Source organism: Podarcis cretensis, assembly GCF_951804945.1.
Source record: "Podarcis cretensis genome assembly, chromosome: 8".
NCBI lineage: Eukaryota > Metazoa > Chordata > Lepidosauria > Squamata > Lacertidae > Podarcis > Podarcis cretensis.
In genome coordinates, this window is record NC_137177.1 from 17,441,661 (window position 1) to 17,468,545 (window position 26,885).

At 47.7% G+C, this 26,885-nt stretch overlaps 1 protein-coding gene across 1 annotated transcript in view; it reads right to left on the reverse strand.

The window, feature by feature from the left end:
• Window positions 1-26,108, reverse strand: part of KCNN4 (potassium calcium-activated channel subfamily N member 4) — a 48,187-nt gene extending 22,079 nt beyond the window's left edge. The window contains exons 1-2 of the mRNA XM_079986176.1: window positions 25,437-26,108; window positions 1,893-1,988 (exon numbers count right to left, since the gene is read on the reverse strand). Coding sequence (XP_079842302.1) covers window positions 1,893-1,988; window positions 25,437-25,637 — 297 coding nt within the window. The 5' untranslated portion in view covers window positions 25,638-26,108. The remainder of the gene's footprint in view (window positions 1-1,892; window positions 1,989-25,436) is intronic.
• Between the last annotated feature and the right edge of the window lie 777 nt (window positions 26,109-26,885).

Here is a 26,885-nt window from a genome sequence, read left to right on the forward strand (position 1 = left end):
GCGGTTGAGCTATATGGGTCTGCGAAGAAGGCTGAAGTTCTGGGCTTGCGTCCCAGACCTTGAATGCAAATCCCTGCCTGCCAGCCTAATCTTTCCATTCGCCTTCGTTTCCCCATGAAAAGCTAGTCCCCGGCCATTTTTCCTTTGCAGTTAATTTAAAGAGTGGAGGAATGTTACAGGTTCCAAATTGAAATCCATGCAACTGCCGCTGCCACCACCCCAAGGTCAAAGGTAGGGAACATAGGAAGCTGACTGAGTCAGAGACCATTAGTCCTTTGGATCCAGCAGACAGAAAAGAGAGTACTTCACACAGCAAACTACAGAACTCGTTTCCGCAGGAGGCAGTGACTTGGACGGCTTTCAAACAGGACTGGAGAAATTCATAGGAAGATAAGGCTATCAGTGATTATGAGCCATTATGGCTATTTTCTGCCTCGACAACTAGAGGCAGTAATGCTTCTGAATACCAGTTGCCGCAAGAGGGGAGAGTGCTCTTGTGGTCGGTTTATAGAATTATAGAACTGTAGAGTTGGTGGCGCTGTGGTCTAAACCACTGAGCCTCTTGGGCTTGCCAATCAGAAGGTCGGCGGTTCGAATCCCCGTGACGGGGTGAGCTCCCGTTGCTCGGTCCCTGCTCCTGCCAACCTAGCAGTTTGAAAGCACGTCAAAGTGCAAGTAGATAAACAGGTACCACTCCAGCAGGAAGGTAAATGGCGTTTCTGTGCGCTGCTCTGGTTTCGCCAGAAGCGGCTCAGTCATGCTGGCCACATGACCCAGGAAAACTGTCTGCGGACAAACCCCGGCTCCATTGGTCTCTAAAGCGAGATGAGCACCGCAACCCCAGAGTCGTCTGCGATTGGACTTAACTGTCAGGGGTCCTTTACCTTTACCTTTTAGAGTTGGAAGGGACCACGAGAGTCATCTAGTCCAACCCCCTCCAGCTTAACATGCTCAGAGACATTTGCACCTATGCATATATTTTAGCATATACAGATCTACGTCATGATCCCAGTTTCATATACATACCTTCCTATTACCATCTTCCTGTTATAATGGCTACAGCTTCCCAAAATGAGGAATTGGGCCCTTTTGGGTAACCTTTGGCTGAGTGACCTGTCCTTCACCCAGAAGCCCTACTGCCAGGAATTTGTTTCAAGCTCTGGGTCATTGATTTGGGGCATAATTATCCCCTTCCCAAGCCTCATCCTGTCCCTCTTTAACAAGCACAACACCTACTTTTTCTCACACTGTGTGCTGCTTGCTGTGAGCATACCAAAATATGTACCAATTACTGGAGTGAACCTGTTTTGGGGAGGTTTTTATTTTTTTCCGTCGTTTCCATAACAACAGCTCTCCCCCAAGGGGGCTGGGAACCACCACAGTCAGATTTGCATCAAGTAGGGCAGTCCAAAACAAGGACACAAATATGCTAATTTTAGAATTAATTACTATAACGGAGATAGAAAAAACACTTCACCGAAGACTGTGACCCAGGTGACTTTTCATGAAGCTCAATAGGTGATCTAGGTCCTTTGTGGCCATATTTACACCGTACATTTGAAGTGCTATGTTAACGCTTTAAACAGTTGTGGCTTCCCCCAAATTATTCTGGTGGCTGTAGTCACGGAGCTACAATTTCCAGAGAGATTTAACAAGCAATCCTTCTTCCCAGCAAATCCTGGACATTGTAAATCTGTGAGGGAAACAGGCATCTCCTAATAACTCTCAGCGCCACGAACAAACTACAGCTCCCATAATTCTTCGAGAGAAGCCATGACTGCTATCATCGCGGCATTCTAGTGCTTTAAAGGTATGGTGTGTTCGCAGCATTTTGTCAGACTGTCTGACCTCCGCTGCGCTCATTCGAGAAATAGTCCCATACTTAGGCTTACCTGGATCTCTTTGATGTGAAAAGCCAGGATTGTGATCAGCAGCCCAGCTGTGGAGAGGGTGATGAGGCACTTCACCATGAAGGAGTATGCAAACCACTGAAGGGAAGAGGAGGGAGAAGTGAGGAGAAGCGCCGGCTGCCATTAGAGCATTATTATCATTCCACTTCATTCATGAATCGCTTCCTATGAAGCACCTTGAAGTGATTTTGCAGTACAGTAGAAATGCATATCCAACTACTGCTTAATTACCATATTTTTTGCTCTATAAGACTCCCTTTTTCCCTCCTAAAAAGTAAAGGGAAATGTGTGTGCGTCTTATGGAACGAATGCAGGCTGCGCAGCTATCCCAGAAGCCAGAACAGCAAGAGGGATTGCTGCTTTCACTGTGCAGCGATCCCTCTTGCTGTTCTGGCTTCTGAGATTCAGAATATTTTTTTTTTCTTGTTTTCCTCGTCCAAAACTAGGTGTGTCTTGTGGTCTGGTGTGTCTTATAGAGTCAAAAATACAGTATATAGAAAGTTAAAACAACAGCATATGCAGAAACAATGGAAAGTCATATATATATAAAAACAATTATAGACACTGAATGGGATAAGAAGTCATAGCTGAAGGAGAGCCTGGCTACTGAATCAGGCCAATGGCCTGGCTAGTCCAACATCCAGTTTTCATAATGGCCAGCCAGTTGTCTACAAACAAGTGGGCCCTGGGTGCATTTCAGCCCCTCAAGGGTGTCAGCTCTTACGCCCAGAGCCAATGGTTTGATGGTGGCTGCTGTTTGACAAGAGTTGTAGGCTCTGGTGGTTGGCCTCCCTTCAAAAACTTTGAATGGTAGCACTTAATTCTCAAATTCCTGCATTTCAGGGGGTTGGACTAGATGACCGTTAGGGTCCCTTCCACCTCTACAATTCTATGAAATGGGACCATATTTATCATAGTACTGTGGGGTGGGGAACCTCCAGCCCTCCAGCATGGCTCACCAGACCTCCCCATTTGGCCAGCAAAGGCCATTTTGGGGGAGCCACGATTGTTGTTGTTACCACTACTAAATTCATTAAATTTGTATCCATAGATCTCAAGGTAATTCATAGCATAAATATACAAGATAAATACACAAAATACATAATAAAAACAAGAGCAAAACCAATAAACCCCTCCCACCCGCAAGCACATTTAAAAGGCCATATAACAGGCATGTCCAAAGTCTGCTTCGGGGGCCTAATGTGGCCCACCAGTCAATTTAACCTGGCCCCTGTGGCAGTATATGCCCTGGGGTGAAAAACTCAGCAACTTAAACCCTAAAAAAAGCTCAGCAACTTTGGTCGGCCCTCACTTCATCAAATCTGGCCCCCCTTCGAAAAAAGTTTGGGCACCCCTGCCATATAATGTTAACCAGCCAAGGTCTGGTTGAAGAGGAATGTTTTCGCCTGATGCCTACAGGTGTGTGCAATGAAGGCGCCAGGTGAGCCCCCCTGGGGAGAGCATTCCACAGATGGGGAGCCACTGCAGAAAAGGCCCCGTTGTCATGTTGCCACCCTCTGGACCTCTCACAGAGGAGAAACACAAAGAAGGGCCTCAGATGATGATCACAGGGTCTGGGTAGGTTCATACTGGTTTCAAATTGATGCTTTTAACTTTTTTAACTGTTGCGTTGTTTCGTTCTTTTTGTAGACCACCTGGAGGTTGCTGCTGTTGTTTTTCACAATCAAGTGTTAAATAACTTTTGTGAAATAAATAAACAAGTTATGTACCTCAGCCTTAGGACCAAATGACACACTGTGTGCACTCTGTTGCAACAGTGTCGCAATGGACTTGCTTTGTTTTCCACTTAACTGAGAAAAAGAGCTTTGAGGGGGACCGCAAACTGTGAGTGGGGAGGAAGCAAAATTTGTGGGTGCTTAGCTCTTCCCTCCAAGCTTTGGGTGAGGAAAGTGAGTTTTAATCAGAAAAGTAGTTACGCAAAATGCCTCCCCTTCCACCGTTTGACCCAGAATTGCAGGCTCCTCGTATTTCTTCCTTCCAATGGGGCTGGAGAGGGGGAAGTCAGAGCTTCTGTCATGTAGCTGCGAGTAAAAGAGAGTTTGATTCTCACATTCAGTTCATGCTTGGTGCATGAATGCAATCGGGAAGATATGCATTCAAAGACCCTAGCTATTATTATGGCTTGATCATAGTATGAATTTGGTTGCATTTTTTTGGGGGGGGGGTCCTTTCTTGCACGTTTTGCCAACCCGCTTTTTCATAGATCTTCAGTCAGTGCATCTGGCTGTTAACCAGAAAGTTGGTGGCTCCAGCCCACCCAAGGATGGCTACGGGCAGGATGGCTGCATTGCAGGGGGCTGGACTAGATGACCCTCAGGGATCCCTTCCAACTCCTCGATTCTATGATTCATATTAAATAACAGTAATCATAGTAAACAAAGCTGAAGTTGCTTGTTCCGTAGCCATTCTACACTTTTATGTTGTCTGTTATTCACAACAAACCCTAACCTTCCACTGGTCTTGATCTACAACGCAGCAAAAATACATTTTAAAAAGGTCATAAAACAAACAGTACATAATACATTCATATATATATAGAGAGAGAGAGAGAGAGACACGCATGCGCGCGCGCACACACACACACACACACACACCCCTACCTAACAAAGCAGACAGCACAACTATACAAAACTAAGGTCAGGCATAGGCAAACTCAGCCCTCCAGATGTTTTGAGACTACAATTCCCATCATCCCTGACCACTGGTCCTGTTAGCTAGGGATGATGGGAGTTGTAGTCCCAAAACATCTGGAGGGCTGAGTTTGCCTATGCCCAGCTGTGATCATGGGTGTGGCAGATCCCGCCCCCAAATCAAGTAAATAAATAAAAATACTTAACTAACTGACTAACTGACCAATTGTATCACAGATAACTTGGTTCTGCCCCCTGCAACATAAAGCCTGCCCCCCCCAAATAAATCCTGGCTATGCCCATGGCTGTGATCATGTAGACAGTTCCTGGGGCATAAGTCCCATTTAATTCAATTGGGATTACTTTTGAGTAGACATGCATTGGATCGTGCTGTAAATCCCACTTGATGTTTAGCCAAAAAACAAACAAACACCACTTTTTTTCAGTTAGCCCCTTTATACTTATATAAATTAACCATGCCCATTAAGTTCAACGGGTCTAACTCTGAGTATGACATGCATTGGTTGTGGCTCATACCTTTGTTCATACGTAAGCAAATCTGTTAGAACAGCGATGATATAAATAATACGGCTTAATGCTTGCAAATTTCCAAGCACTCCACATACAATGCATGATATTGCTCTAGCTGTAGCTAGGTAGGTCAATATTATCACCCTCCATAATGCAGATGGGACGGAGGAATGAGGGCTGAGAAGGAGCAGATTGCCTGAGACCACCTAGGGACCTCAGCCCACAGATAACATCCAAAGCGGGTACTTCCTAATTTGCGGATCCTTCTCCTATGGCTCCTAGGCTACACCAACCTGCAGGAAAGTCTAGGATGGCATTCAAGAATTGGCTGCCAGCACTGACAGCTGAATGGCACCTCAGGGGGACCTGGCTGGCACAAAGCTCAGGCCAAACAAAAGGAAGTAATTGTTCACAGAGTTAACAAAAAGGTTAATAACCGGGAAGGGGGTGGGAATCGCTGCAATAATTGCCACATTTTGGCTCTGTTGAAAAACCTGCACTGGTTTCCAGTTTCTTTGTGGGCCTTCGGTATCTGCCAGAGGTCCAACATCCCAACAGGGCACAACCACGGATGTCATTTACACACACACAAACACACACGGCCTGGTGCTCTGACTAGTGTCGGGAGAGCTGGGAAGAGTCATTTTGATTTCCCACAGTGCCCTTGATATGGCCTTGCTCCAAGGAACTGTGGGGAATGGAAACAGCATCCGTTTGGCATCCGTCTGTCTCGGAAGGCAATGGAGGACTGCGCCTTTGGGGGTGAGGTCAAACTGTTGGAAGGTTATATGGCAGCTAGAAACATCAGCTTAGTGCACTGGCTAGTAATTTTTTTAAAAAAAGGACTGAAGTGGTTTGCAAAAAGAATGAAACGACAAAAAAAAAATCAGTAAAAACAGTTAAAAACAACTACAGTCAAACCTCGGTTCCCAAACGCCTCCGTTTTGGAACGTTTTGGCTCCCAAACCAGAAGTAAGTGTTCCAGTTTTTGAACTTTTTTCAGAAGCCGAACGTCTGACGCGGCTTCCGCTTCAGTGCAAGAAGCTCCTGCAACAAATCAGAAGCCGAAACATTTTGGAAGCCAAACGGGCTTCTGGAACAGATTGCGTTCGACAACCAAGGTTTGACTGTATTTTTTTTTTTAAAAAAAAAAATTAAAATCAACAATAACCTAAAAACCTGATTAAAACACATGTCAACATTCTATATCTCTGGGTAGGCTTGTCTAAACAAAAAAACTCCAATTCTTAGCAGGCACTGAAAAGAGTACAGTGAAGGTGTATGCCTGATGTCAAAATGCTTCCCCCCCCCCCACTGGCACTGTGGGTTAAACCACAGAGCCTAGGACTTGCCGATCAGAAGGTTGGCGGTTCGAATCCCCACGACGGGGTGAGCTCCCGTTGCTCGGTCCCTGCTCCTGCCAACCTAACAGTTCGAAAGCACACCAAAAAGTGCAAGTAGATAAATAGGTACTGCTCCGACAGGAAGGTAAACAGCGTTTTCATGCGCTGCTCTGGTTCACCAGAAGCTGCTTAGTCATGCTGGCCACATGACCCAGAAGCTGTACACCAGCTCCCTCGGCCAATAAAGCGAGATGAGCGCCGCAACCCCAGAGTCGTCCGTGACTGGACTTAATGGTCAGGGGTCCCTTTACCTTTACCTTTACCTTTACCCTAGTAGTATATGCATTTTTGTACAATTTTTCTGGAAAACTGAACCAACCCAGACCCTATGATCATCCTCTGATGATCATGCGTTAGGTGCCAGGCAAAAATATTCCTCTTTTCTGAGGCCTTTGGCCAATTAAATAATCTATGGTCTTTTAAACTGCAGGGGTGGGTTATCGTTTCGATTGTTACTATGTTATGTATCTTCATGTTTTTATACTATAAACCGCCCTGTGAGCCTTGGATAAAAGGGGGAGGGTTAAGTACTTTAAAAACTGAAATAAATAAATGAATTGCAAAACTCAGAGAAGTATGAATTTTGAATGATATCTGCATTTCCATTTTGGGTTACTGTTTTCTGAAAGCGTAACTTGGGTTGGTTTGCCTTCAGACAAGTACTAAATCAAATGTCTCCCGCTGTCCATAAGGGCAAGTTGGTGGATAGGTGGTTTAGCCAAACAGCATCATGTGAGATTCTGCCAACCTGCCAGTGCTGTGAAGTAGGTCATTCTTTGCCCTGAACTGTGCAGCAGAGGGCCTTCTTGGTAGTGGTGCCCTCCCTGTGGAACACTTTCCCTTCAGATAAAAAAACTATGCAACTTTTAGAAGACATCTGAAGGCAGCCCTGTTTAGGGAGGTTTTTAATGTTTGATGCTTTCTTACATTTTATATATTCTGTAAGCCGCCCAGAGTAGCTGGGGAAACCCACACAGATGGGTGGGGGATAAACATTATTACTATTATTATTATTATTATTATTATTATTATTATTATTATTATTAACATTTGCAAGCGCGTTACCATTTTATTCCAAAAACGGCAGCTCTCTGCAGCCCTCAAAGAGGTGGTTCTACTTGTTTCTCATGGAACGGAAGGAGTTAAAACCTTGCTGCGTGGGGCAACAGATGAGGGGTGTGTGACCAATCGTGTGCTAATAAAACAATTGAATCATTGTGGGTTTTGTTGGAGGCAACAGCTTTCACCTGGGCAACCAGCTACCACCTGAACCAGGTGTTTCCAGACAGGCTTACTGGTTTCAGGGCGAGGCTGTCCCCTACACACACAGACTAAAATCCTATTTACAAGCATTTGGAAATTAGGCACAGAACTCAGATGTAGAAATAAATGCACCAGTGGAAAAGAATAACTCAGCACTCAATTCTTTCCAAGTCTGAAGGCCATTGCATACATCCCTTGGGAATTAGGAGGGTTGGCTCACTGAGCCAAAAAGGGGTCTTTTGTTGCAGACTTCAGGTGTCTTGCCCCTTTGGAAACTGCTGGAGGCAGAGTCAGCTCATCAGTCCATCTTGCTCAGCCTTGTTTATGCTGGGTGGCATTCGGCTAAGTTTTATTCAGAGCAAACATACTGAAAGCAATGGACCTGATGGTCACGTTGACTAATTCCAGTTGGTTTACCCCGTGGAACCACTCAGCAGTTGTCTGAGCAGGGTTTTCCCCCAGCCATACTTGGAGATGCAGGGTTTTCAACCTGTGACCTTTTGCATTGCAGGGCAGATGCTCTGCCACTGAGCCACGGTGTCCCCTGCCCTGCTACTTTTTAAAATTTTTCAATTAAGAAAGAAACAACTTTCTTTTCAGGCAGCTGGGCATACTGCAAAGTGCAGAGCTCGTGAACTCTCAGCCACATATCACCTTAATCTCATACAAGGCATCAATATATATACAGTACAGTGGTACCTCGGGTTACAAACTTAATTCATTCCGGAGGTCCGTTCTTAACCTGAAACAGTTCATAACCTGAGGTGTTCTTTCGCTAATGGGGCCTCCCGCTGCTGCTGCCGCGCCACCGGCGCACGATTTCCGTTCTCATCCTGGGACAAAGTTCGCAACCCAAGGTACTACTTCCAGGTTAGCGGAGTTTGTAACCCAAAGTGTTTGTAATCCGAAGCATTTGTAAGCCGAGGTACCACTGTAAAAGAGTATGAGCGAGTTTTCTGTAAGGATAATAGCTCAGCAGTAGAGCATTTGCCTTGCATGAAGTACCAGATTCCCAGAGTTTCTAGTAAGACTGTGAAGAGACCCTTGTCTAAACAAACCCAGGGAGCCCCTGCCAGTCAGTGCAGACAGTCCTGAGGTAGATGGACCCTATAATCTGGACTAAATATCAGTGTTCCCTTATGTACGCCGTTTCCTTTCCGTAAGTGATTGCAGTTAATAGCTCGCTCCATCCCCCTTGTCGGTATCAGGCTCATGCCAAACCATCAGTCAAGTGAAAATGAAACATGCGGCAGCAGAAAAGGGTCGCCTTGAGGAACTCTTGAGTTACAGTGGCAGGGAGTTCCACAGGCTCTGCAATGTAAGATGTAAGGAAGCACAGCTGTCTAAAGTTGTACTTCTAAAAAGCGGGTCTGTGGCTTAGCAGCCCTGAAGGTTATGACTGGAGGCAGTAATGCTTCTGAATGCTACTTGCTGGAAACCGCAGGAGGACAGAATGCTGTGGCACTTGGGTCCTGCTTGAATCTGGAATCTGACTGGCCTCTGTGAGAACAGGATGGTGAACTAGGTGGGCCACTGCAAGGATTTTTGTGTGCTTGTGTTTTCTTACGTTCTCCTCCAGGACCCCTATACTTTGGGGTGCTCTTAAGTTCCAGTTTCGCGTTGTCAGCCTGTGTCCAGCTGAGTTCTTTTAGAACCTAGCAACACTCCAGATTAAAACATTCCAGCCCTGCACCCCAGTCTTTCCCTCGAAAGTGATAAAAGCTTGGAACGGTAAGGGGTCTTTGTCCTGGGGAAAACATTTGCCTTGGTGGCGTTTCCAGAGCTGGACTGAAAGACAAAAAGGTGGAGGGGGGAGCACTCCTGGCCACTAAAGGACAGCCAAGGCAGTACGGGAGACACCCTGGGCAAATATTATTACAATAGGGAAGGTGACTGAGAGGGGAGGCACTCACAAGATATATAAGCAAGGCAGGCCTCAAAGGACAGCCAAGACAGACAGATAGAGGCACAGGAGGGGGCAGAGGAGAGAGTTGAGTAACCCATGCTGCCTCCTCATCATGAGTCTCTTTTTAAAGCCAAAATATATCCTGACTTTGGCCACATTCACACCATATATTTAAAGAACTACAATACCACTTTAAACAATCACAACTTCCCCTAAAGAATTCTGGGTGCTGTAGTTCGATATGGGTTCTGGGAGGTGCTACGATTCCCAGAGTCCCCTGTGAAAAGGCATTGGTTGTTAAAGCGCTCCGAAAATCATAATTCTTCGAGGGAACCTGGGGGTTTCTCCCAACAATACTCAGCACCTTTAACAAACTACATTTCCCAGGATTCTTTGGGCGTGAACCTTTATTTACTCCAGGGGTCTTCCCAGCATTGCCCTTGGACAGCCCTGCTCTGCTTCCTCCTCAAGTGCCTTTGCCTGACTGGAATGTGTCTTTGAACTATGATAATTCCTCTTGTTGCTCGAATGGAGGTTAGAGAGAGGTAGGGGTTGGGGTCGCATGCAGAAATCTGCAACTTTTACTGTGCAAAGGTAAGAGTCATGCTTGTGATCCACCTGTTTTGTCTCCGGCCCTGCCCTCCATTTGGCAGGCGGCCCCAGGAAAGTCACCCGAGAGGGCATGCAGCCCTACTGGGTTCCTTCTTTGGTTTGTTTCTGTGAAGCCATTGGCCGATGGGGGAGTGGAGGCCCTTGCACCAAAAATAACCCCTTTTCAACACTTCCGCATTTCGCTCCAGGGCATGGAAGCTAATTTACCATATTTTTTGCTCTATAGTCTATAAGACTCACTTTTTCCCTTCTAAAAAGTAAGGGGAAATGTGTCTGCATCTTATGGGGCTAGTGGAGGCTGCGCAGCTATGCCAGAAGCCAGAACAGCAAGAGGGATCGCTGCTTTCGCTGCGCAGCGATCCCACTTGTTGTTCTGGTTTCTGAAATTCAGAATTTTTTTTTCTTGTTTCCCTCCTCCAAAAACTAGGTGCGTCTTATGGTCTGGTGCGTCTTATAGAGCGAAAAATATGGTGCTTCACTTTTCAGGTAGGGGGAAAAATGTTACAGATCAACACCAGCTTGTCATCCCTGCAATGCAAATTCTGCAGCGGGAGCTGCTTCACTAGTAGGGGTAACAGCCGGTCCAGGGTGTGGTCTGAGCATCCCTCAGGCATGCTGGACCAAAGTCTCTGCCCCAGTATCCTTGGAGAAGCAAGAAGGCATCCACCTGTTTTGTGGACAGATAAACAATCCCATGCTGAGCAGAAATGCAACAGGTACATCTTTGCTCAGCAAGTAGCCATAGATAGCCTCCACAAATTTTTCCTATCCTCTTTTCATTCAAGCTGGCAGCCCTCAACTACTATCAGGGCAAGGGGAAGCCATCGTGGTGCCTACCAGGTGCTCGCTGTAAAGATGGCAAAAGATGGCATTAACTTGCCACAGCTCGAGGGTGAGGTGGAATAAAGGGACCAGGAGCGGAAATAACAACTTTTGCGGCTTGGCAGCACCCACTAGGCCTCAAATCCCTTCCAGAGTTTGGATTAAAAGCTTAACATTTACAACTTGGCTCTCCTTTCCATTGAATTCCAGTCATTGCACTTGCAAGGTTTTGCGTATGTGTGTGTGTTTTCTCCCCTTTTGTGACGTCTGCACTCCTGCCATCCCTAACCACTATCCCTTACTCTCCTCCCAGCGCTGGGAAGGAACTCCTGGAGTCTCTTGGCTCCTCTGCGCCCTTGCCCTGGGCAGTTCCCACTGCTGGTGGCGGCTTATCCGTGAGAACACATGTCACCTGGCCCATCCGGATTAATATTTATCCTGTCACCGGTTCCAACGCTGCCTCCCCGCCCCCTCCAGCTCCACAGCCCCTGCCGTGAAGGGAGCAATTGTGTCCTGAACAATCGGACAAGAGAAGGAAGTTGGGCTTGCTCCATGAGCCGGGAGAAGGGGCTTGCCCGTGCCAGGAATGGTAGGATAAGGAAATAAAGAAGGGAAAGAGAAAAGCCAAGAAGACGCAGCCTTGTTCTCTGGCTGAGGTGGTGAACCTTCCTCTGAACTGTACCTGCGTACACAGCACAACTTTAAAGCCCATTTCCCCCAGAATCCTGGGAGTGGTAATTTACCTCACAGAGCTACAGTTCCCAGCCCCTTAAAGGAACTACAGTTCCCAGTTGTGGTTACCTTAAATGTATGGTGAGTATGCTGCCCAAGTCAAGTAATCTGAAGTTTGTGTACTAGTTTATCTGTTGGAAGATTCAGGACAGTGCAGGGTGCAGAACTAGATGGGTCACTTGCCTAATTCAGCAAGCTCTTCTTACCTATTTCTTTTTGTCCTAATCTGAAGCTGCAAGCTCTCCACGCTACAACATATTGTTGCAGGTAGCCTTGAAAAATGCACAAATGCAAGAAACTCAAAAGGCCAGTGTGCCGATTGTTCCTCTGTGTGCCTCTTGCTTGTAAATCCTCCAAAGGCCAGACAGATCTTAGTCCGCCTTGTGGTGCAGCGTTAAAAACTGCTAGCACATTTACAAAGCTAAGCAGGGTCTCATATAGTTTCAAATTGGATGGGAGACGATGTGTTGGGCTACATCTCTACAGTTCTATGATCAATGGGTGGACTTCTATTATCTTTGTGCTGATCCAACGAGGCAATTCTAAGCTTTCAGGCTAATGGGGACTGGATACGCACCATACATTTAAAGCACATTCCCCTCCTCACAGAGAATCCTGGGAAGTGTAGTTTATCCCACAGAACTACAATTCCCAGCACTCTGGACAACCCACAGCTCCCAGGATTCTTACCCAACCTTAGCTGCTGAATTGGATCTTATCCGATGTGTGGAAAATTCCAAGAGAGATTTTGCTTAACTGAGCCTTGATTCAATGGGTAAGATTGGATTTTCACAAGGCATGGCCGCTAAACAAACAAACAAACAAACAAACAAACATCTATTGGACCAGGGGGGGAATTAATTAGTGCACAATAAGATCAAAATATGGATCAAGTGAAAGTGTAAATGAGTTCTTTATCAAGAAACAAGCCATCTTTTGGAGAAGCAGGTCTGTTGTGCAAGAACTCCTGACCAGCTATAATTGTGCAAGTTGAATTTTCCAGAACGTGACTGGGTGGCCCACCCAAAAACAACAACAGGCTGGAAGTGCCCAGGGAAATGCACTGAAAAGTGTGGGGTGAACCAGCGAAGATGTATAAACACCCCACAAAGCCAATCAGGATAAATGCTCATTGTTTGTCCCACAAACAAATCAGAACATATGCTCAGTAAAGACCAGATCTAGGCCATACCATACATTTAAAGCCCTATGATACCACTTTAAACACTCATTGCTTCCTCCAAAGGACCCTAGGAAATGTAGTTTAAGGGTGCTAAGAGTTGTTAGGAAACCCCTGTTCCCTGCCCAGAGCTACAATTCACAGAGTAGTTTCAATCTCTTTTCCCAGGGAACTCTTCCAAAACTAGTTTTTTCCCCCTTTTGCATTACTTTTGGGTTTTTTGCCCCCCACCCCGTGCACAAAAAACTCTGCTTGTAAAAAAAGCAAATACAGTGGAACCCCGTGTTACATACTGTCCTCCTTACGAATGCTTCGGGTTACAAGCCCTGCTAACCCAGAAGTAGATGCTCTGGTTGCGAACTTTGCCCCGGGATGCTAGTGGAAGCTGCATGCTGGCGGTGCGGCAGCAGCAGGAGGTGCCATTAGTGAAAGTGCACCTCATATTAAGAATGGTTTCGGGTAAAGAACGGAACTCCAGAACGAATTAAGTTCTTAACCAGAGGTACCACTGTATCAGTGAGAATAATAATAATAACAACAATAATAATTTTTTTGTGCCCTACCCATCTGACTGGGTTGCCCCAGTCACTCTGGGAAGCTTCCAACAGAATAATATCCTGATAAACAGTATGGCTGACTGGCTAGAATCCTGAACATAAGCATTCCATGCTGCAGCACTTTGTCGCAGGTTCCATTCTTACCAGTCGTGAGATAAACAGGGGAAGGGGATGTTGCCTAATATTTGCCTGCGAACGTCCAAAGGCTGAGGGTGAGACGGACCTTTGTGCTGGTCCTGCAAGGCAATTCTTTTATCTTCTTTCAAGACGGTTAACTGGGACTGTGTACAAAACACACCTTTAAAGCACATGCACCTGCCAAAGAATCTCAGAAACTGTGGTTTACCCCTCCCAGAGCTGCAATTCCCAGCACCTATAACAAACAAACTACAGTTCCCAGGAGTCTTCCCAGGAGGGGAGGGGATGTGCTTTAAATGTATGTTGTGTACTTAGCCCCGCTCCAGTAATTTGAAGTGCATGCACTAGTTGAAAAATTAGGTCTCCTCTGATTTCCTTCATCCTATGAGCAGCAGGCACCCTAAGCTGTAGCAATCCATACTGCAACATTTTGTTGCAGGTCCACCTGTCCTGACTCTAGAGCATTTGCAAAAATCTCAGAGCGGCACTTCCTGCTCTGTGCGCCTAAATGTCACTGAGGCGACTCAGTGAGGTCCTGTCTGTGCACCTCTGCATCTCAAGCCACATCCTTGTGTTCCTGTCTTCACCTGTTGCACATGACCTGATTTGTTTCCCTCCCCCCCCCCACCCACACCGTTTCTCAAGAAGCTACAGGATACACATGGATCGTGACAAACTTCATGTGTACTTAGCTTCAAACCCCAACAGCGGGAGCGCACTGGGGCCAGAGTAAACAGTAACTTGTGCCTAGCCTGAATGCGTTTGAGCTGCCCTTGTTATTTCGATGATTACAATAAAATCCACTGTAAGATGAAAACGTTTTGTTAAACATTATTCGGAAATGGTTGTCGCCAGTCGACTCACACACCCTTCATCAGAAGCTGACACGGGAAAGTTTACACAAATTACCACAATTTGGTGGAGTGTGTGCAGACAGGAAGGGGCTCCGGCAGTGATTATGAGTGTGAAACTAAATCGAGGGGGTGTGTGTGTGTCACTTGATATGTTGCTGGTCTACAACCCCATCACTCCTGACCATTTCCCATGTTGGCTGGGGCTGATAGGAGCAGAGTCCACCATCACAGGTTCACATCTGTGATGGGTCAGATGTTCCAAATTCTCACGCCTCCTTGTTTTTCTCTTTGGAAATGCCGGTGGCTCTGCAATAGCTGCGGGTGAAACAAAAATTACTCTTGCCACCTTTTATGGTCTTTGTTCCTCTCCTTGATGCTCTCCTTTCCCAGCCCCCTCATCTTGTGACGTTGCCTTTTCTCTGCCTGTTCCCAAAAACTTATTTCCTACGGTCACCCTTGGGTGCTGATGGGGGAAAACAGCCCTCAGCACCTGCCTGTTGCACTGCTCCACATGCCAAAGAGTCAACATTAGTCCCTTTCCCGATTTTATCTTTCGCCTCCTGCTTTGATTTCGTTCCAGCCCATTTCCACTAAAGTGCTATGAAAACGTTTTTTTGCTCCTTTGCCTAAGCCAGAATTACCTTTCTTACTAGATAAGAAAGGTCAACTCTGTGAAGGTACGGACAAGTTGCTCAGTAAATCCCAGAGCTGCATGCCTCTGCTTGGCTCCTCTACATGTCCATTCAGATCCCAGTTTGCAAAACAATTTTTTTAAAAAATTTATTTATGTTGGAAAAATAAGCACCCACCTTTGTTCTGTTAAGTGGAAAACTCCCACCCTTGCAACACATTAAAGAGAACTAGGGGGCAGGATTCCGGATTGTACCATTTCAGACTGCAGGTGTGTTTGGGTCACACTTGTAGATATTCCAGCATTCAACAACAACAGAAATACAACTCCTTGCATGCAGAAAACTAGAACACCAGGGAGAAGGCTGTGTTAAAGTTTTTCCCCATTTTACTAATTTATTACTTTGTGAGGGGACATGGAAAACCATGCTCACACCCCTAAAGTGGTACAGTCCGGAATCCTACCACCACATGTCAATCAGCTGGGAAGCAACTGCAATCCAGCCATGGGCCTTCCTCCCAGCTCCTGTAGCTGAGTGAAGACTTGAACTCAGGCCTCTGAGGATGCCACCTGATTACAAACCTCCAGTCAGAAGCATGGTTTGAGTCAAGCAGGGAGGTCAAAGCAAAGTTCCTTGCAAGACCTGGGTTGTAAACTATGCAAGAACTGACCTACTGGAGCAAAACCCAGAGCTGTTTGCAGGAGCTCAGCTGTTAATCAAGTTAATCAAGTTAATCAAGAACTCTGCAAGATTCAAGGGGTTTTTTAAAGTGGAAACTGGTGTTCCTGGCCAAATAGTTCAAGGCGGATCACTTGCTAATCTGTTATAGTAAGGCTTTAAAAACAGAGCAGAAGTAAGACTGAAATCTGCTTAATCCTGATGGGTCAGCAAATTTTGACCCAGCAAGCTGAACACAGGCTACCAGACATGTAAAGGTAGCATTTATGAGATTGAAGAACGATCCCCTGGCTTGCCTGTCACTGCAAAAATGGGGAAGGAGTCAAGCACCAGCTGCTTCAATACATGACTGGTGGGTCACATTTGGCTGCATGGTCCTGCCTCTGAAAGACGCCAACGTGCATTTCTTTTTACCTGATGTTTAAGAACAGGCTCTGAAGGAACCCAAATATTAAAATGCCTGAGCTGGCAGGAATCGGATTTATTTTCAGTCTCGGTACCAGCGAGTGACGAGGGCAACGGGGAGGTCACTATAGCTCACAGAAGGCAGCTCTAATCATGGTACTCCTTTTGGAATCTGGGTGCAATATTTAAATTGGAGCACATTTACTGAAACATTTCCCCTGCCTCCAAAAAAATAAAAATCAGCCCCCTTTCCTCTGCAGCCCAGACAGAGCCCTTTGCCTGTGTTTCCCTCCTTGTTTCTTCCAGCCAGCTTCTCCGACGTGTTCCCAAGCAGGGAGCGGTCACAGAGGGGACCTAGAACGGATCCGAGGTCTGTTTGCAGACGGAGGTTCAGGAAAGGCTCTTCATCTTCCAGGGGAAACTTGCTCCAGATCTCTGTGCCCTTGGGAGGCAGAGCTGCCGTCACATAGCAGGGCAAAAGCAGAGACCTCAAGCTGTAGCAAGGGAAAATATTTCCCCTTCCCAGCGGGTGGGGAGGTAGAGGGCAGGGGGGCTGCATGCCAGGACTCCTGGGTCCGGGGCTTGTGCACTTGTGCAGTCATCCTCAGACTCTGAAACAAAGGGCAGCTTTCTGTCACACGCTGTCCCAAACACAAGGAAGTGTGGGCACAAGATGCTTCCTCAGTCCTCTCCGGGTCTGTGCAAGGTTTCCCATAAAAATTGAGGGAAGAGAAGCTATAAACCCAACACAAAGAGAGCATATGCTCTGCTCCTGTTGTATCTAATCTGCAATGTGAATCTGTCCCAGGAAAGGCACAGCATCACTTTTTGGATCTGAACAGAACTGGCCACGCAGCTCAGGACATGCAGGGTCCAAGTTTAGCATGGCAACCGCAGCTACACGTCCGGCTCTCTTTCTGATTGAGACCTAATAATGTTTTTAAAAAATTGAAAACCAGGCAGTTTTAGAACACTCTCTCAGAACTCTTCACATCAGCCCTATAAGGTAGGTCTAGAGGTCTTCTTGCTTCATTAACTCGAAAACAAAGCAAAGCAGCCCAAGCAGGTTTTTGATCTCGGGGCAATTTGCCAGACCTCTTTGCGTAGAAGCCAGAACTTTTGGAGTGATTGCCACACTTATTTTTAATTTTTTTTAACAAAGCTGGACTTTTCAAGGTCAACAAGCTCTTTCCCACACTCGCTTTATAGAATCCTGTTCTGCAGAACCCCAGTCCTTCTCAGCAAGCCATTCAACAGAGAAGCGGCCTTATATGAAGGCAAGCTATTGGTCCAGCTGGCTCAGTATTGTCCACACTGATTGGTAGGGCCCTTCCTATATATTCCGCATACATGAGAGACTGTGGAGTTCCTCCATTGCCGCACAAACATCACAATAGGATCTGTGCTACAGAGCTGGGGGGGGGATAGGCTTCAAACTTGCAGCGATGGTTTTGTGGAGGAGTTTTGCCAAAGATCAGAAGCAGATTTAGGGGAGAGCAACCAGTTTGGTCGCTCTGGATGCACAGCCTTGGGGGTGCCACAACTATTATTTGGAATGGAGTGCAAGAGGCAGGGGGCGCTGAATTTTGGTGTCACCTAGCATACCACTTAAATTTGAGGTCCCAAGGCCTGCCGCTGCTGAGATCCACCAACCAGAGTCTGGTATGACAGACTTACTTGCAGAAATAAATATGAGCTCAGAAATTCATTTTGAGTACCAAAGACTGACCGAAACTCGCAAAAAGCTACTCCCGGTTAATCTGCCAGGAGGGTGGAGTCTTTTTGTTGCTGCTATCGTTAAACAACTGGGATATAGGTCTACCTCTAAACGTATACTAAGGTATCTTGCAGATTTTGCAGAACCACACAGTTGTGAATCATTACCATGAATTGCTGTTGATCCCAGCAACTTATTTTGACTTGCCCATTGCAGCCGTCTCCCATTTGAAGAGGGAGAGGAAGAGGTGCCTAACCCATCCCACTTCCCAGAGCGGTTGCAGGGCTGATTTCCAGGGGAGGATCAGGGTAGCGGGGAATAATTCAGCACCCCCTGACCTGTCAGTTCTTCCTTGCATGTTAAAGGTTTGGTTCTTCATTCCTTATAAGATACAACACCTGCTTTTTTATTCCCCCCCCCCCTGCAGTGATTCGCAGGATCTACTGCCCTCAACCTAGTATTAGGTAAGTAGATGAAATTAATATTCTCCTCACCACCACACAAATTGAGGTAAAAAAAGAACTTTGGAAAAAGCAGGTCATGCCCCAATTTATTGTTCTCACTAGTGTTGCTACTCCCTCCCCCTCTCTAGTCTGAACTGCTGTACTTTTTTTAAAAAAAAAACATTTGCGCAACAGGCAGAAATTCAGCAGGTCTTTTCCCTAGTCACCACATCTCCAGGGCACACTGCTCCTGTTGTATTTCTGCTTGCCATACCTCTCTTACCAATGCAACCCTCTCAGGCTGGCAGGCGCACACACACACACACACCCTGCAAAAGATGGCAACACTGTTTGGCATTTACAAAGGAAAGCTCAGTGATTGAATTCTTGGCACATTCTGGAAGGGGATCAAGGAGGAAGTAGCTAATCACCCTACAAAGACCCACCTTACACTCTGGGAATGACTGCTCCACAGGAAGTCTCCTTCAAACACTTTAGAGGTTTAAGAAGCACTTTATAGATGCATGCTGCTGCCCAGCCACCTCCAAACCCTGTCACTGCCTCAGCTTTGGTGATGTCACAGAATGTTTACGGGCATTCTAACAGCTGAGGAGAAAGGACCAGTTATGGAATGCTAGCGACTGGTGATGTCACAGAATGTTTACGGACAATCCAACCGGGGATGACTCAGAAGGGTCAGATAAGCAAGACTGACAATCTGCCTCAGCTACTTTATCTTATGGATCACTTAGGCTGGCCTACAAACACACACACAATCAATTGCGGGCTTTAACCTCAGCACCTTCTGTGTTATGCAACCCATACAAATCTTTCACTTCAGCACGCCATTGCCCCGCTATGCTGGGACTTGTCCATTCAGTCCTGCACCCCACCCCTGAATAAGCACATTCCCTTCCCTTTTCCGTGGTCTTGATGTCCCCAACGTCCTTCCACCCTGCAGGTCTCTAATTGCAGCAGGAGGAAAATGCAATAAATCTCAAGGGAGGGGATGGAGAAGACAAGCCAGAGCGAGGACTTTCTGTTTCCTGCTTCTCTGGGATAAGGTACAGGAGACATTTTTACGGGGTGGGAGATCGGCAGAGCTTGGCATGCTTAGCAATGATCCGCACCATACAATTAAAGCACATTCAATGCTTGTTTAAAACACATAGCTTCCCCCAAGAATCACGGGAACTGTGGTTTGTTGTGGGTGCTGGGCATTGGAGCTATATGAGGGGGAAACTAGAGTCCCCCAAATTCCTTGGGGGAAGTTGTGTGCTTTAAGTTGTATTGAATGTGCTTTGAATTGTTGTTGACACCCATCTGTCTCGAGAGACAATGGAGTGCACTCCAGGGGTGAAGTCAAACCTTTGGTGAATCACAGCGCCTGACGTGGCTGCAGAGACCGGTAACTTGTAGCTGCTGCCTCCTGTGTTGTTTTTGCTGTGTTAGCAGCACAGAAGCAGGGGATTTGAACCCCGGCCTCCCAGGCCGTAGTCCGACCCTCTAACCACTACACCGCACTGGCTCTTGGTGATTTTTGTGTGCCTGCTGTAGCACTTGTAATGATGTTTAATTGTGTTTTGATTGGTCCCTTCCTTTCTTATATTGCACTTCATTGCATTCCAGTTCGAATTCTGCAGAACTTTACAGAATTTAAAGGATAAATGTTCTTCTTTACAGCCTTGCCCTGGACCACCAAAATGAAGTTTGTGGACCACCAGTGGTCCACAGACCATGGTTTGGGAAGCCCTGCCCTATAGTAACACAAAAGGGGGTGGGATTAAGACTGGGAGAGCATGGCCGGTCTAGGCCCATCTAAACAGGTTGTACAAAAAGGAACTCTGAAAAGACAGATGCAAAACGACAGAAACCCAAACCCCACTTGTTCCCTGTTTTTCCCCATGGCGCCAGACAGTCAGCAGCATTTGTGCAAACTGCTTTGGAAAGTCTCCAGTTGAAGGACCTTTGGTTCTGAAAGATGCTGAGCTATGATAAACTTTTAATTGTAAGTGCTTTCGAGAACCTTTTCATATTATTTTCGGTTTCTGTTCCTCCCGTTTGTTTTGGCTTTGGGAGTTGAGCGGAGGATGCCCTCTGAATGCCCGTCTCTGGGAATCGCAGGTGGGAAAGGTGCTCGTGCTCTGGCTTGTGGGTTTTTGTGGGAACAGGATGCTGGACTAGGTAGGCCATTGGCCTGATCCCGTAGGATTCTTCCTATATTCTTATTTGAAACTCAGCCTCCCAGCTGCTGTGCTGGAGCAGCTCAGTACATCTAAGCTTTATAGCAGCGATGGGGCACCTGTAACCCGCCACAACTCCCATCATCCCTGACCATTGGCTGCGCTGCCTGGGGAGTGGAGTGAGAGTCGGAGCTTGTCAGCAGCTGGAAGGCCATAGGTAGAGTGGCAGAGCATGCTTGGCATGTAGAAGGGCCATGAAATCTCCAGGCAGGGCAGGGGAGGTTCCTGTCTCAAATCCTGAAGAGATGTAGACAATACTGAGCTCGACATACCAGTGGTCTGACGTAGCTTTCCATGCATCTTAAGAGGAGATTAGCTTCTATGTTTGGCTGCTGGTTTTGTGGGAAGGGTCGCAGCAGTTTGATTTCACCCCCCAGAGACACACTCCATTGTCTTTTGAGAAAGATGGGTGCCAACCATGGACATAGCCAGGATTTTTGTTAGGGGAGCAGGCTTTTGTTTTGGGGTGGGGAGATCCTCAGATTTGTACTGATTTTTATTGATTGGGGAGCCAGCTGTCCACCCCTGCCCCCCTTGGCTACACCCATGATGCCAACAACAACATTATTCCAGCCTTTGGCAACCTTGATACCCCCATCTGTCTTGGACCACAGCTCTCATCTCCAAATCAGCTGGCAGGAACCATGTTGGAATATTCCAGTAAAAGCATTGCTTTAAGCGCTCAGTTAATGCAGTTTAGGAAGTTCTGTGCATGCTGAAAAACAAGACTTCTGAAATAAGAAAGAGATTGTGAAACTGGAAGAAAACGATGCGGTGTGTCACGGACGACCCTGGGGTTGCGGCACTCATCTCGCTGCAAATGAGTGCCCTGCAAATGGGGCAGGGGTGGCGCTGTGGTCTAAACCACAGAGCCTAGGGCTTGCCGATCAGAAGGTCAGCAGTTCGAATCCCCATGACAGGATGAGCTCCCGTTGCTCAGTCCCTGCTCCTGCCAAACTAGCAGTTTGAAAGCACACCAAAAAGTGCAAGCAGATAAATAGGTACCGCTCCGGTGGGAAGGTAAACAGCGTTTCCGTGCGCTGCTCTGGTTCTCCAAAAGCGGCTTAGTCATGCTGGCCACATGACCTGGAAGCTGTACGCCTGCTCCCTCGGCCAATAAAGCGAGATGAGCGCCGCAACCCCAGAGTCGTCTGCAACTGGACCTAACGGTCAGGGGTCCCTTTACCTTGACCTTAATGTCCTGCAAAGACACACCGCACCATTTTCTTCCAGTTTCACAATCTCTTATTTCAGAAGTCCTGCTTTCCAGCATGCACAGAACTTCCTAAACTGCATTAACTGAGCGCTTAAAGTCAGTGGCCTATTATCATCAGCCATCACTGTCTGGCTGTCTTTGGCTTCCTGAAGCAGACAAGCAGATGAGGCTGGCTCTAGCCATGTAGACTTTTCATTTGCATTACAAATGTGCGGTAATACAAACACCAGCGTAAGCCTCACTTTTGAAGAAAGCTTACAGCCCTTTTGTTATCAAGGGGGGGGGGGGGAATCTACAGTTAAGAGCTGCCTGCAGGGCAAGGGAAGTGCTTGATGTAGTCAGAGCCAAGATGACTCAGACCAGAGAGCTATGCTATGCAGTGTGATGAGGATAGTTTGCAAGCTCCACACCTAGATCCACCAGCACAACTTACCCAAGGAGAAACTCTGTTCTCTTGGTTGTGGTGTAGCCAGTCTGAGCCAGTGTGGCGTAGTGATGAGAGTGTCAGATCTAGGATCTGGGAGACCAGGGTTCAAATCCCCACTCAGCCAGGAATCCCACTGGGTGACCTTGGGACCAGTCACTGCCTCTCAGCCTAACCTTCCTCACAGGAGACCAACTAAGTTTGTTATTGGTGTGAGCTTTCATGTGCATGCACACTTCTTCAGATACGAAAGCTCATACCAATAACAAACTTAGTTGGTCTCTAAGGTGCTACGGGAAGGAATTTTTTAATTTTGTTTTGACTATGGCAGACCAACATGGCTACCTACCTGTAACTACCTCACAGGGTTGTTGTGGGGAGGGGGACAAGTGTCAACACCAACTTGAGCTCCTTGGAGAAAAAGTGGGATATAAACGTGAAAATAGATAAAATAAATAAAAAGTCCCCAAGTTGCTCAAGGTTCTCTTGCTCCCCATTCTATCCTCGCAACACTCTAACCACTACACCACGCTGGCTCTCCCTTCCACTACATCTCCTTGTTTAAAGCACCATCACTGTTTTGTCTTCTGGTAAGATGTAGAGGTGTCTTTTAAAAAAATAAAATGTTACTGCAGACACACATGGACTTGTCTGTGGACACAAACAGTGGGCTCTTTCGTCCTCCAACACAGAGGTACGCAAATCAGTGAATATGGAGGGTCTTCTTTTCCCAAGGGTGTTTTTTCTTTGTGCTTCCCTAATCAGGGAGATCTGGGGTGGGGAACCTCCAGTTCACCTCCTCCCATGAAGTCAAAGGTGGCACTCCAAGCTTATCAATCTGGCCCTCAGGATTCTGCCCTCTGGACAGGCCACCTCTCCAAGCCATTGTCCTCGCTGGGCCTGTTCTGTGCTCTTTCGCTTGGCTGGAATGCATCCTCAAACTGGGACAATGCCTCTTACTCGTAGGAGTGAAGAGGTATGTTTTGGGCGCTCAGAAACCTCTGGCTTTTCTGTGGCTGTAACACACAGCCTGCTGTAAGTCACACCCATAGAACCCCATCCCCAAAACAGCCACGGTTTGGAGGACTCAGAAGTGTCCTCACATATCGAGTGCATAGCGTCAGATATCACAGGTTAGACACAAACGGGAACCCACTTGTGCTTTTGAGGCAGGAAAGTCCAAGTGCAATCCCTTCCCAGCTGAGACACACAAATTAAACAGGAGAAGGAAGGAAGCTGCTGGGATGTTCTTTTGCATGAGCTGCATTGGAATGAGCGGCTGTTCATTCCAGGACCAATCCAGAAGTGATGCAGGAAATCCCTAAACAGGATCTCTCTCTCTTGCTCTCTCTCTCTCTCTCTCTCTTTTGCAAATGTTAAGAAAAGCTGCAGGACTTATGAGGGGGAGGACTGAGAGGTGGGCGATTTCACTATTTTTCTGGTTAAATTCTGCACCAATCTTCTATCTGCCCCATGGAAGGAAGCACAGTGGTACTAGCAAAACAGCTGGGCTAAACAGCAGCTGGAAGGTTGATTTAATTGGGAAACTGGCATGGAATGAAAGGGTTAAGCACACACACACACACACACACACACACACACACGGTCCTGATTAATACCTTTGGCTATTATTAGCATTTTTAAAAAAATAAAAGCAAGATGCTGTTAATAAATTCCCCACATCATCTCTGCCCCTCAGTTCTCATTCACTTCAACGGGGCTCCTGCAAAAGGACTTCTAAGAAATCGAGGTATTTTTTTTTTTAAAAAAAAAACCTTCTCTGTGAATGATGCCCTGCAGATTGGGTCCACCTGCTTTCCGCTCCCTCAACCACCAGAGGCCGCTGCCTCACCTTCCCTCGTGGTACGGCCACCTCCGAGGCAGAATCCAGGCAGGCACCTACTTTGAGTAGGTCTTAAGGAAGGGGATAGAGAACCCGGGGACCTTCTAGGTGTTGTTGGACCACAACATACATCACACAAACCCCAGCCAGCACTGCCAGTTGTCTGAGATGATGGGAGCTGGAGTTCAGTGGGACAGATGTGTGCAGGATTTCCCTGAAGCAATTCTTGAAGCCACCGTGTGTGCTGGTGGCCGTCACAACACTGGGTGGCAATGAGTCCCGCAGGTTAATTTAATAGGACTAGTTTCACCTGTATGTTAATTAACTCCCACTTTTATCACCGGGGCGGGGGGGGGGTGAGGGGTGGCAGGGCGCTCTTGAGGAGCAGGCAGGGTCATGACTGAAAGCCACGCATGTTTATTGTTCTGAGGCTATTGTTTTGTTGCAATGCGATATTGCACTGGGCAACGGAAAAAGAAAATATAGAAGGATGCATTCCCAGCTCACAACGTCCTAAACTTTGGTTTAGGAAATGGCAAATTGCCTCCATTTCCTTTTGATACCTATTTTGAGTGTTTGGTGCAGATGCAAAGGGGTATGGGCAAGGAAACGTCACGATTTCAATCTTGCCTTTCTCCCAAAGAACTCAGTCTCTTTGCAGGCTACTTAAGACCAAAGTCACCCAGTGAACTTTATTGCAGAGTTGGGTTTTTAAAAAGACTCTTCCCACCCAGCCCATCCAAGACCAAGCAGTCAGTGCACCACAACGACTCTCCAATTATAGGTTGTGCATGTCAACGGAGGGACTTGTGGTTGATGAGAGTGCATGCCAGCTTTTGAATTCCACAGAATTCTTCGTCGGGTGGAAAAGCAGCAGCAGCAGCAGATTCATGGGTGTCTCATTAGGGATGGAGAGTTCCCACCCTCCCTGACCATTAGCCTTGCTTGACTGGAGTCCCATAACATCTGTTGGGACACCACGGACACCATCCCTGATGTATAGAGAGAGCAAAGACCCTGAATCTCCCCCAGCTGACCCGATTTTAAGAGAAGTTTCCTTCTGCACTCCTTCTGTATCTTCTCTGCATGAGGCAAAACTTTAAAAAGTCCCCCAAATGGGAACGGATCTGGGAAAAACACCTGCTATTAAAACACCTTTGCTAACCCTGGCGCCTTTCAGATGTTTTGGACCACAATCCCCATCAGTCCAAAACATCAGGACAGAGAACATTTGGTTGGTGAGGGCTGTTAAGAGTCGAGCGTTAAGGTGACTTACCTGACAGCGTCCAAACCAAGCCAGTTCGGTGTGCAAAATCATCAAGAAGATGCCGAGCAGGGCTATGCCCAGCGCCCACCCAGCCAGCTTCTTCTCTTCCCCCAGCAAAACTTTCCTGCCTCGGAGGCGCCGCAGGTTGTCGCCGGGCTCTCCAGGGATGGGCAGCACCGTGGTCTCCGCCGGGTCTTCCTTGCTCTGCATCTCTTGCGCGCTGCCAGGGACGGACGAGCGCTTGGCCGCCGAGGTTGGGAGGCAGGGGCTGAAGACCCCCTGGGCAGCCCCCCATCCCTGCCTCTTGAGCAGCCAGCAGGCAGCCAGGGCGAAAGAGGGGGGCGGTAGGGGTATTATGGGGCGGTGGCACCTGCTGGCGCTCCGGGGTGGCCGGGAAAGGAAGAGGGTGGAAGAAACAAAAAAAGAAAGCAAAGCACGAGCGACGCGTAGGGAAAGCGAGGACGAGAAGGAAGGCGAGCTGGAAGGTCCGGAGAAGAAAGAGAAAGTGAAGAGCGTGGGTTTCAAAAAATATATATAAATAAATGGAAGGAAGGAGGCCAGAAGGAGAAAGAGCGCGCGGCGAAGTTCTCCAAGCGCGCGGAGCCGGAGGCAGCGATCCGGCCAAGGAAGAGGGTGGAGAGTGGAGGCAGCCCCAGAGAGCGCCGGAGGAACTGGGCAAGTAGCCGGCGGGCCGGTCTCTGGTGCTTCGTCACGGGGCAGGGCAGGGCGGGGGCTCCCCGGGGAGGGAACAACGGCGGAGGGAAGGGGGAGGGAGGGAACCTGAGCGCCGAAGCAGCGCAAGGAAGGCGCGCCGAAGGGCCGTAGCGCAGCGAAAACGCGCCTGCCTCGCGCGCAGAAGGTGCCGCCTTTAGTGCCCCCCCCCCGGCCCCGGGCATCGCCCAGCGGGTCTGGGGGTGTCCCCTGCCTCCTGCAAGCTTGGAGAGCCGCTGCCGATCCGTGTGGGCAACGCTGAGCTAGGTGGAGCAACGGCTTGACTCGGTAGAAGGCAGCTTCTTGGGTTTCTGTAGGGTGGGGAGGTGTGGCTCGCTGGGGTTCAAGCACGTGGAAACTTGGTAAAGGTTTGTGATCTCTCTCTCCTCCTCCTCCTCCTTCACTTACTCACCCACCCGTAAGAGGAACCGCTGGCACTCGACGCTGCATGACAAGCGCAATTTTGACCTCGAAACTGTCCCAACACTAACGAATAAACGGTGGCTGCCGCGGCGAAGGATGAAAGAGCTCTGCCCATGCTCAGAGGCACGCTGTTCCTGAGGAAGGCTTTAGGTGCTTGAGAGCTGAAGTGCTGCCCTTATCGAGGCAAGTTTCCAGTCGTTGTCTTTTAAGCCGGCGCGGTGCTCTGAAGCTCAAAATCTCTATTACACCCCACCAGCAGCACCCGAATAAGTTCTCTCCGGGATGCAAGGCGTAGTCCAGCCTCTGGAGGCGAGAGTACCTCTG